Source organism: Melampsora larici-populina (assembly GCF_000204055.1).
Source record: "Melampsora larici-populina 98AG31 unplaced genomic scaffold MELLAscaffold_124, whole genome shotgun sequence".
Taxonomy (NCBI): Eukaryota; Fungi; Basidiomycota; class Pucciniomycetes; order Pucciniales; family Melampsoraceae; genus Melampsora; species Melampsora laricis-populina.
In genome coordinates this window covers 15,379-26,333 of record NW_006768888.1, presented here as the reverse complement: position 1 = coordinate 26,333, position 10,955 = coordinate 15,379, and the positions used below count along the sequence as shown (strand labels likewise).

General features: G+C 42.4%; 2 protein-coding genes across 2 annotated transcripts; both read right to left on the bottom strand.

Annotated features, from left to right (window-relative positions):
* Nucleotides 1–98: 98 nt before the first annotated feature.
* MELLADRAFT_41215 (uncharacterized protein) lies at nucleotides 99–1,047 on the bottom strand (the record flags this gene model as incomplete). The annotated part of the gene is made up of 5 exons (XM_007419061.1): nucleotides 99–439; nucleotides 488–609; nucleotides 713–804; nucleotides 913–922; nucleotides 989–1,047. Coding segments are annotated over 5 exons (624 nt in total), but the record flags the coding sequence as incomplete, so codon positions are not given.
* An 8,080-nt stretch (nucleotides 1,048–9,127) lies between these two features.
* Nucleotides 9,128–9,874, bottom strand: MELLADRAFT_69880 (uncharacterized protein; the record flags this gene model as incomplete). The annotated part of the gene is made up of 2 exons (XM_007419060.1): nucleotides 9,128–9,523; nucleotides 9,806–9,874. 2 exons carry the CDS (start codon nucleotides 9,872–9,874, stop codon nucleotides 9,128–9,130), a joined length of 465 nt encoding a protein of 154 aa, XP_007419122.1.
* Between the last annotated feature and the right edge of the window lie 1,081 nt (nucleotides 9,875–10,955).

Here is a 10,955-nt window from a genome sequence, read left to right as displayed (position 1 = left end):
CGATGTTAGGGATAAATCGACGGCTGAGGTGATCATTGTAGACATCATTCAGCTATAGTCACCACCATTTGGCACCTCAGAGTTTATTATGATGTTTATCAACTCACTGTTTCAATTTTTGGTCTATCTTTTGGGAAGCCGCTTCTTTGCGAAGCTTTGCAACGGATCGAATCAGATCCGTAAATACGTTTGTGATCTTCGCCTAGAGGAGCATAATTTGAACGTAGGAAAGGTTGGGCTTCATTTAGATCTGTGCTTTCTGACTGACATATCAGTATGGGGCTAGCAACACTCACGCCGGTCTTAGCCGAGCATTCAAAGAACAGTCCTCCAGTCATGGCAGCCATACGCATTCCATCATCTGGCATGACCGTTCTCTCATCGGATAAATCTACCTTATTCCCAGCGATCACGAAGGGGAAAGGGTAGGCCATTGCGTCTTCTTTGTAGCATGGATCAGTGCGTTTGGTTGAGACATCGTGGCCACTTTTGACATTTGCGATGAGGTTCAAGATTGTTGGCAAGAAATGAAAGGAGTGGGTCGAATTGATTGCGTAGGTGCAAATGAAGGCTTCGCCTTGTGAGACCGCGTGCTCAACCCACAGGCCTCTGTGATTACGCCAACGGTTGGAAAAGAATAATTCAGCCGATTGTATGATACGCCGGCGTACCTCAAGATGGACATGAGGCGAACGGAAAGTTTGGACATTACCGATACTCTTCCTGGCCGGCGGTATCCAAAATTTCAATCTGCCAAGGAACTTCATCCACAGTGATTGTAGTAGTATAGCTGTCGTCTATAGTCTAAAGGAATGAAAATGAGTGTTGGTCGTATTGCCAATGATTTCACGATTATGATGTAGTGCAAGGCGACAGGTCTGCGGCTTGAGATCTCTTGATTTAACTACTCACAGGATCATGCCTGAGAACAAAATGGAACCAGGCGTAAGTTTACGTTACCAGGACCCACTGGGCAGTATCAACTTACATATCGATAAACTCATTCCTTATAAAATTCAACGTCATGCTCGACTTTCCGACACCGCCTTCTTCGCTCCGGAAACGTACCAAGCCAGCAGAGGAGAGAAAGAGTTACTTATGATATCAGTCAGCAAGAAACACACCCGCCACGTCTATATCGTATGTTCCGCATAAAACGATGAATAAGAATTACCTCCAACGATCACGATAGTCAATTTGTTCGGCTTCGTTTTCGGGGAGAAGCCTAGGCCCATTGTCGGAAGTTTGGCGGATTGACTTGCAGGATATGGATGGTCTTTTTGTTGACTTGGCGAACGAAAAATTGAGGAGCCTCAGCAGAATTCGGAGTGGGTTGAGCTCACGCGTGAGGGCTTTAAATGCTACGATGTGAGCGGAGACAAGGTGATATAATTATTTGAGGTAATATCCATCGGCCAAGGCGGAACTTCGACAAGCCAGAGTTTTGTGCACCGGTTTTGTGAGTACTATAGAAAGACATTCAACCTCATTCAACTGGTGATTCAACTCGAGCTTCATCTCTCAACATGTATTCATTTGCCAAAGATGATTTGACTCTTAGACCTGTAACTGTTTAGACCAGTGTGACAATGTCAGATAGGGTCAGATAATGTACAAAGCGAGGTGTAAACTTCTTCGGAGGGTGACGTGCGACACGATACAGTCACCAGTAAATGCACAGTATCAGACAGTATCATGAAAGTGATCGAGTAATTTATGCACCTCTATGGTGGGAGACACCAAACATAAGGAAAAGCTAAACTTAAGTCCCTCGCTCGCTTCAGCCTCGCGAGGCGGGCGTGGGACTTTGTTAAGTTTAAGGAAAAGCAGGGAAAAGCCCTACACCAGGGGGTAAACTTGCGGCAAGAAAACGGTTTTCGAAAACCGTTTTCTTGCCGTCACGGTTTTAAACTACTTGCGTCGTTTCTGAGACGATTTCAGATGGGACCGCACGAATGCGGTTCCCATCACCGTTTTTGGCGGTGCAAGCAAACCGCCTCGGTGACCCCTGGACACGGTCCCTGGAACGTTCTGAGTTACAGCGTAGATTTCACAAAAAGGGAATCGAGCAGCGAGACTTGAACACAGGCTCAAAACTGAGTACAAGCCCGACCCGTGCCTCTTGCCTCTACACCATGCTGACCACAATGGGGGAACCCGTGTGTCATATGATGATTCTTTCGAATTGTCAATCGATTCATAAAACTAAAATTCCTCAATACCTTCATTCTGTTTTTGGAATGTCATCTGATTTTGGTGAAAAAGTATATAATTCTTCTAAAATCTTTACATCCCAAAAAACCAAAAAAAAAACAGAGCTTTAATCTAATCCTCAAGCTTGCCTTTTCAATTATGTTTAGTAATTCTATAATGATGATCTTATTAATTGTTTTATTCCTCACATTTCAATCTAAGATTCTTCAAGGTTCGAATATTCATGGTGATCAAGAATCTTAAAAAAGGCAGAAATGAACAGATCGATTGTGAAAAGTCTCTCTTGGACTTTCTTTCAGATCAGTTTTAATTGACTCCCAACCTTATACTGACCTAGACTTTTTTATATCATCTTTTCTTTTTCTTTTTGTACGTATCGCGCTATCAAGAGCTTTGGAACAATTGTGTTATCAGAATGATTGGATGTTAGATGATCCACTCTTAATGGAACAAAGTTGTTCAACTTGTAAGGTCAGTCATGAACGAAAAATTATATATCTCATCATGATCAACATCTTAACAACTTTTTACACTTGATAATTCATCCTATAGATCACATTTGAGTTACGGGAAGGAAATCCAATCACTACGTCAGTACTTGAGTTCAGTTCATTCAAACTCACTGGACAGTTAGTTTTCTTGATCCAATGAGTATATCCATAATGCTTTCTAGTTTTCATGATCTCATGAAGAGAGCAGTCAAGGAAATCCTCAATCAATGCCACTCACATGTATGTTAAGTTTTTGGCCATTGTATAGGTCAAATCATAAATTCATTTGTTTCATACTAATAGTCAGGTTCGTCAAGCTTTCACAGTTAACTGGTAACGTTCATTTAGATAGCTGACCAGCTAACTTCTTTCTCTTGAGGTCTTTGGTAAACTGAGTTTCTGTTTTGATCATGCACTGTTCATATATTGACAGTTCGACACCGATTGCAATCGGTGTCGAACAAACCGCTTCACCACCGCCTCTGCAGCCGTTCTCAAACGGTTGCAAGATGCAGCTCGTTCCAGAAGCGGTCGTGGAACGGTGTCCGAAACGGTTTCGGCGAAACCGGTTCCACACCTTCCTGGGTGGTTCTGGTGACGAAACCTTTGAAATCGTCACAGGAACCGGCCGAGGCCGAGGACCATTACCCCCTGGTGTAACTTAACAAAGTCCCTTGATGCTGGACAGCTGTCATTCAACGAGTTGAATCCGCATGTCTCAGCATGAGGGACTTACTGTTAAAGTTGTCTTTTTGGCCTGAGGGCTAAGGATCCCTTTGGTGAGGAAATTCTCTTTTGACCTTTTCCGCGAGCACACCGAGGAACTCGATCCATCCTTACACTCAGAGATGCGCTAGGACTTCCTACATATTGTACAAGCAAAATATTTGCCATTTGTCAGTTGGTTCTTGAGCTACACAGGATTTCATTTCTGTGATTTTGACTGGTAGCTCCGCTAAGTCATGGGTCATAATCCCATGATAGACCCAGCAAGCTACGGCCCTTAGGCCAGTTGCAGATCTGCTACTGACTTAAAAGTGCAAGGGACTTCTCAAAATTCGAGTGGTACCCCATTACTCAATTTGCTCAGCCTACAACTTCACACAACTCACTTCTCTATCAGTCTACACTTTCAAAATGCTCACTCGCTCAAATTCAAAAAATCTCAATGAGAGTCCAGTCAAGCAAGTTTCTCTGACTTGGCAACGTGAACGACAGCTAGTAAAATCAGCAATGCCATCCAGTCTGCGTAACGGTACTTTGGATCATCAAACAGATGTGGTTGCAAAAGAATTCGACACCTATGGACAGCCCGGTCACACTCTTCAAATCAAAACAGCGGTGTCGTTTGTCAATCAACGTAACACCTTCTTGCGGGCGGGCACTGGGTTTGGAAAGTCTCGAATACCCGAGGTGTTTTTGGCATTACATCCAATCAACCCAAGGCCAGTTGTGTTAACAATCAACCCACTTGATTCTCTTGGTAACAATCAGGTATGCCTTTGATCAATTGTTCCTTTCTGATTGAACACCAATGTAATATCTTATTTCTTTGTATAGGTTGCTGACAAGGCCCGCCGTGGTCTGTCCGCTATCAACTGCACTGCTGAGAATGCGACTAAGCAAAATATTGCAAATATAAAGGCAGGAGTTTATCAGTTTGTTTATATGGTGAGATAACAAATCTTCTCTGACCCAATCCAATAATATCAATACTGATAGGTGTGATTCTTTTGTGTAGAGTCCTGAGGTGTTTTTGAACAACCCACTCTTCAAAAGTGTCTACTTCTCGCCTGATTTTCAAAGAAGGCTCATTTTGATTGTTGTTGACGAAGCTCATATGATATATTCATGGGGTCTGGTAGAAAGTCGTGAAGCTCGCCACTCCTCCGCTCACCTGCAAACACAAGACCGAGGTGTTTTCCGGCCTTCTTACAGAAACCTACCTCAACGTTTGACAGCCACCAGTACACCTGTACTTCTCTTAACAGCTACCTGTCGTCCTGTGGCAGTGGAAGCAATCAAAGCAAACCTGAAATGGCGAGACGAGGATGTTCAAATGCTTGAGGGTGAGATGGTCCGGGAGGCCATACGCCTTATACAAATCCCGCTGCAGTACGCATCTAAGCTGGGAACCGATGTGCAACAATTCTTTGTACCAAGATCAGTGATACCCGACTCGATGATACCTCAAACGCTCATTTATTCAAATACTCAGAATGAAACACTTGTAACTCACCAAGCAATTCATCACGCGCGAGAAACATTGGCCGAGCGATTCAATGGAAAGAGCTCGTGTGTTCGGCGGTTTCATGCAGTCACCGGTTCAAAAGATAAGGTTCAGCACATTGAAGATTATGCCAACGGAAATGTGGCAATAATGGCGTGTACTATGGCTTTAGGAATGGGGTGTGATTGGCCTAACACTCGACGTGTTATCACCCTGGGAAGAATGGATCCTGCGTCAAGTGTACAAATGTTAGGGTGTTGTGCACGAGACGGTCGACCTGGAGTTGGAATCATGCTTGTCGAATCCAAGCGCTCTAGCGGTAAAAACCAAGTTTCCAATTTTGCCACTCCTTTGAAGATGACAGACGATGATCGTATGGATGCAATGGCTATCACTCCTGTATGCCTTTGATTTGCCTTTCAAGTTGATAATATGTAAGTACAAGTCACTCATCATTACTCAGCTTTGATTTTTGCTCATAGAATGATTTGATAGGATTGGTCACGTACCTTTGAGGGAAGATGATCCGTTCTATGTGGATGAGAAAATTAGGCAGCAGAAAATTGGAATGCAACCTTGTCTTTGCTCAAATTGTCGGCCGGATCTTGTTCCATTGTTTCTGGAGCAACAACCTCATCTCACCCACGACAACTTTGATTCCTGGATGACAGCCACTTCTATCGGTGCATCTCCAGTAACAAATGGATGGGTGACACCCAAAATCCAATCGATCAAGTCAACTAGTGGCTTAATCCTTCCATGCGCTACCAACGAGGTGATGCGTAAGAACACACTTCTTCAATCACTTGCAGATGAACTCTCACTCTCATTTCGTAAACTTTACATGGAAACTTTTCCTGAAAACAATTGCTATGTACGACCGGATCACATGTTAACAAAAGTACATATTTGGATAATCATCAAGAATTTTGAGCTCTTGCGCAGCGGCGTCTCACTTTGCGAAATAATCGGTAGTGAGCCTATCAAAGGAGCTTTTAAAACTATTCACGACTGCCTCACACAATGGTTGACAAGAGACAAATTCGTTGTCTACTTACTTGAAGCAAAGGCTCGTGCAGGAAAATTGGCTATGTCGGCCGCAAAGAGAGCGGAAAACAAAAAAAAAAACAAATCCGGCAATCAATCAGCAAGAAAATCTTGGTGTTGGATTCATTCAACAACCTACTACCTCCAAAGCGGTGGGTATATCAGTACCATCTAGTAATCAAAAGAAGCGAAGCCGTTTGCCAACACGTTCGACCTCAAACCAAAAAAAACACCAGCCGAGATTCCCCACATCTGAGCATAACAAAAATCAAAAATTGTATGAAAATGATTTCTACACGGGTCAAACAGCTGAACCACCTACTAGTTCCACATGCTTTCCTATACCTTTACAAACAACTTCATCTCCTTTCCGCCAACCCCTTGTGTCAACTATACAATCTTATCATGAATCCGCCAATCAGGAGATGCAGTCACCATCTGCTATGGCTCGCGTAAACAGAGTTCAATCTAATACAAACTCGTTTGTTTCTGATTCTCACATCTTAGGGCTGTCTCACCTTTCCCCAAATACGAATGCAATCACATATGAGTGATATCCTTTCCAATTGAGTTCTTCCTCACATATGCCATTCACAGTCTCCAATCCAGTCTACAATTCTACTGAAGAACACAATCTTTCAAACTATGTACGCTCCTCAAAAGAACTGTCATTTCCCAACACTGATCACTACAAAAACGATTTACATCTTCCATTAAGTCAACACTTTCTTTCCGATAGAGTTCATGATGGTCTACCAAGAGATTATTCAAGATTGTCATAGAGTCAACAATCCAGAAGCGTATGATTCACATAGAGAACTATATTTTGAAAATGATGTACAATCCTCGTCAGCCCAGTCATTGCTGGAGACTGATCACTACGAACACGATCCTCATTTTCGTTCAAATAAACACTGTGATTCCCATGGTTTGTTTTAACTGGTGAGCATTTTAATATTCAACTACCAAAAATTTGCGTTATTATTCACTTCAGTCAGCATTGAGAACATTGTTGTTCACTACATCTTCTTCATCTTCTTCAGGCAGGACTGAATTTGGGCATCCCCAGCGGTACCGAGTTCCACCAGTCTTCATTAGAGCCTCCTTCCGGAATATATCCTGCATTTTCATAAATCCAAGACCCATTATATCTTTAACCAGTTCGGGCTGGGAACGGTAAGTCTCTCTAAATAAATACATTTTTGCTTTTTGAAGGAAATTTTTCATTGAGGTGGGGGTAATTTTGTGATTATGAGACTGGAATATCACGGTTCGTCCTGATCTACGCTTTATGTCCCTCAAAAGCGATAGGAACTGTGAAGAAGAAGATGTATCATATTCAGCCAAATGCCTAATGATAGGATAATGTGGTATCAATCAGATTGTGTTACTTACAAGAGAAATGTTGAGTGAATAACGTTCGGTCAGGCGTTTGATGTTTGTACCTGCCCCCTAAAAGCACCTCTATGTCAGCGAATGAAAATGAAACATTCATTAAAGGACGGGAAAATTAACACTGTGGTTGTAAAAGTATTTCAGCCAGAAATTTTGTAACTCAAGGAAAAAGTCTTTGGCTACAAAGTGGCCAGCCCTCCCACTTGCAGGAATCAAAAGTGAATGCTTGATAACATGAGATATTTCCTTTGGCAGGTATTCTTCAAGGAGCAGAACTAGACGTGGAATATGACGCGCATAGTGTGACATCCCCTTGACTCCATGAGTCATAATTGACCATTGTTTGAGTATGATGATAACTCTACCAATATCCCCACTTCGCATCGCCTGATCCATCTCAATGATGGTACCTAAATCACGAAGTCGTAATCGCAAGTTATAACCGACACGGTCTCCTTCCTTTTCAGCACGCTCAAGAGATTGAACAGTAAAGAACTTGTGGTGACATTCGTCCACCACTTCCTGAGCTTTCTTCGAGTCAAGATGATCGAATCCAGAGGCCTTTTGATCTAGTATATATCTACAAGATTATACTTCATGAAGTCAACTTTGTATGTTTACTTCTACAACAGTCCATCAAATCACTTACAACAAACACGCTGTTATCTCAGCAGCATGGACTTGATACACCATGTGAAGAATCGAGCTGAAATCTTTCTTGGAATGCGGGTTATCAATCTTTACTCCTAGCTCGTGCAATCTTTACTCCTAGCTCGTGTGCAGCCCGTCCCATACCAGTATCAAAGGCAGCCGTTGTATCGCCGTAGTGATGAAGCACTATGGCTTGCATGAAATTCCAAAGGAGGTGAGCAAGACCGGGTACTGTTAACCAATTGAGGAACCCTTCTTCGACGTTCAAAGCTGGAATCCGTTTTTCACGTAAACTTTCAAAATTCATACATGTACCCACATCACCCTCAACAACATGCAAAGTGTCAAGATGATCGGTGGGTTCATGCCCAGCCTGAACAGCAACCTGTGCCATAAGCTGCGACACTCCTTCAGCTGAGGTATCTGCAGCGTTCATCAGCTTCAACATCTTAATGGTTGCTTCTTCAACCTTGATGTTATCAATTTCTGGCGGTTTTTTTTGTAGATCTGGACGTTTGGAAGTGGGGGATCCTTTTTTATCGACAGCAATATATGAAAGGTATGCATCAGATATCTGAACCTTTGACACTGCCTCCAGATGAGCCAGTTCTTCTTTGTTTGTCAGAAATTCCGCAACATCAACTTGGTCTTCTTCAGCTGCCTTCATCGCAGCCTCAAAAAGTGGGTACGAGAAGTCCTCTTTTGTTAGATTTGTGGCTAGAGTATCTAAAATTATGTGAAAGTAACCAGTAGACCCGTGGAACATCGTTGAATTGGACTCTACTCGCTTAGTGTGGATACATTCTTGAAAATCAATGTTGTCAACACAAACAAACGGTTGAATGACAAAATCTTGAGCCAGAGTATCTTTTAAACTTTTCTCAGCCGCCTCTCGAAGTGTATCAGCAATGACTAGAGCAGTTGAACAAGACGCTGCCATTCCATGGAAGTGAAGAAACTTGTTTAGCCTTTCCAACCCACCGCAAGCCAAGAACGTCATTGCATTGTGAATTTGCATGCCGTTAGACCGTCTGTTGCAGATAAAAGCTACCATTGAACATATCATTCTTGGTACCTATGCAAAGAAGTCAGTAACTCTTTAAGGAATATCAACAATATCTACCAAACTAACCGCTGTGGATTGCAGTAACTTCATCTCTCGGTGAGTTTTTGGCTTTGTCATAGTGACACCCTCTGGCAAATCACCATCATCATCAGTTGGAGGCAAATCCTCATTTGGATCGGATGGCTGATCATTGGTAGTTTTAACTGGATCATTATTTTTGATTTCCGTTTCGTCACCCTGGTCAATGCTTGACAATATTTTCGCATTTATCAACTCATACAGAAATGGCATCGAAGTTTGCAGGGCGATCTCTCGAGTGGTATTATTCTCCTCTGAAAAAAAATCGGTCGTAATATCTCTAGAGCTGTAGTAAGAGCCTTGTGGTGCAGTACCTCTTGGAGGCTCCTGTGAGGTTACAATGCACTTGGCCTAAGTCAAAGCTTGTCAGCCAAATGCTGTAACCCATACTGAGCATTGCAGGAAACAGTTAGAACTCACCTCAACGAGTATGAATTCATTCCATGACTGATCACCTCCGTTCTGTTCACAGACCACTTTTCGCATAGATAGAAGTACTTCCAAAGATGAAGGCCATCCATTTTCAGTGCCCCAAATTCTGCGTTTTGACTTGAGTTCTGTATTGTCGGCTGCGAAGTAACAATTCATGAACTCCTTCGGGGAGATGTTCCTTTTGGATAGCAGGTTGCACACCTCAACAACATCCTGTACTCGGCCAGGATAAAACTTTTGAACATGGTGGACGATAGATTTATCCTTCATTTTTCTGAATAATGGCTACTAGGTGATTTTCCAACGTAGAATAAAATGCGCTAGGACTAGCAGAACTGGCCAAAAAATCTTCCAAACAGCGTACTCAAATGGACTCAATCAAGTACGCTGATAGATATACACCCAAAAGATACCTTGTCATGATTGCTCATTGATTGCTAATATGTAAAATGTGTATAACGGTAGTAAATTTTTACGTGAACCTCAATTCTTTTGATCTTATGAAGTTGATATAATTGACCGTCTGATTTGGTCTTAGCGTTTATGTAAGGAGAGCTAGTCATTGAATAGTTATCATTGGACAACAGACCATTTGTCCAAAGCATTGTCCAAAGTGCTATGTTTCTCATTGGTTCAAAATGTATCTTATCATGTGATGGAACTTGCATCGTGGTGTCCAAGTCCGAAATAATCATATCATGATAACATAATAGATTTGATCAACTTGATCAGAGGAGCTCACACGATGAAACTTGTTATATTTGCAAAATCACTTGATATGATGAAGGAGCGATATAGTTGATCAGAGTGTCTGTGTATAGGGTGATGGCTGAATTGGAAGTGTGAACGTATGATCAGGGGTGATCCCTTGCCCTTAAGGGCCGTAGCTTGCTGGGTCTATCATGGGATTATGACCCATGACTTAGCGGAGCTACCAGTCAAAATCACAGAAATGGAATCCTGTGTAGCTCAAGAACCAACCGACGAATGGCAAATATTTTGCTTGTACAATGTTATGGACAGACTTGGGGGTTTTCGGCGACGAGGGTCAAGGGAGTTCTGGTGAGGATTTGTATCTATTACCAGTCTTCCTATGTGGATTGTCGGATGAGGGAAAATCTGTACAGGCAATGTATCTACAACTATAAGATGGTTCTCGAGCTTGTGACATGTAATGTGAATATGTCACTCAAGTGAAATAGAACCAGTTCATAACATTATCCCCCCTTTATGCCCAAGCTTCCTCTTGCAAGCTCTGCATTCTTTCCACGGGCTGCGTTAGAAAACCCAGTGGGAAAAAGCATAGCCCTCTCACTTCTTCGCCTTCTCTTTTGTACTTATTTGTTGCGTC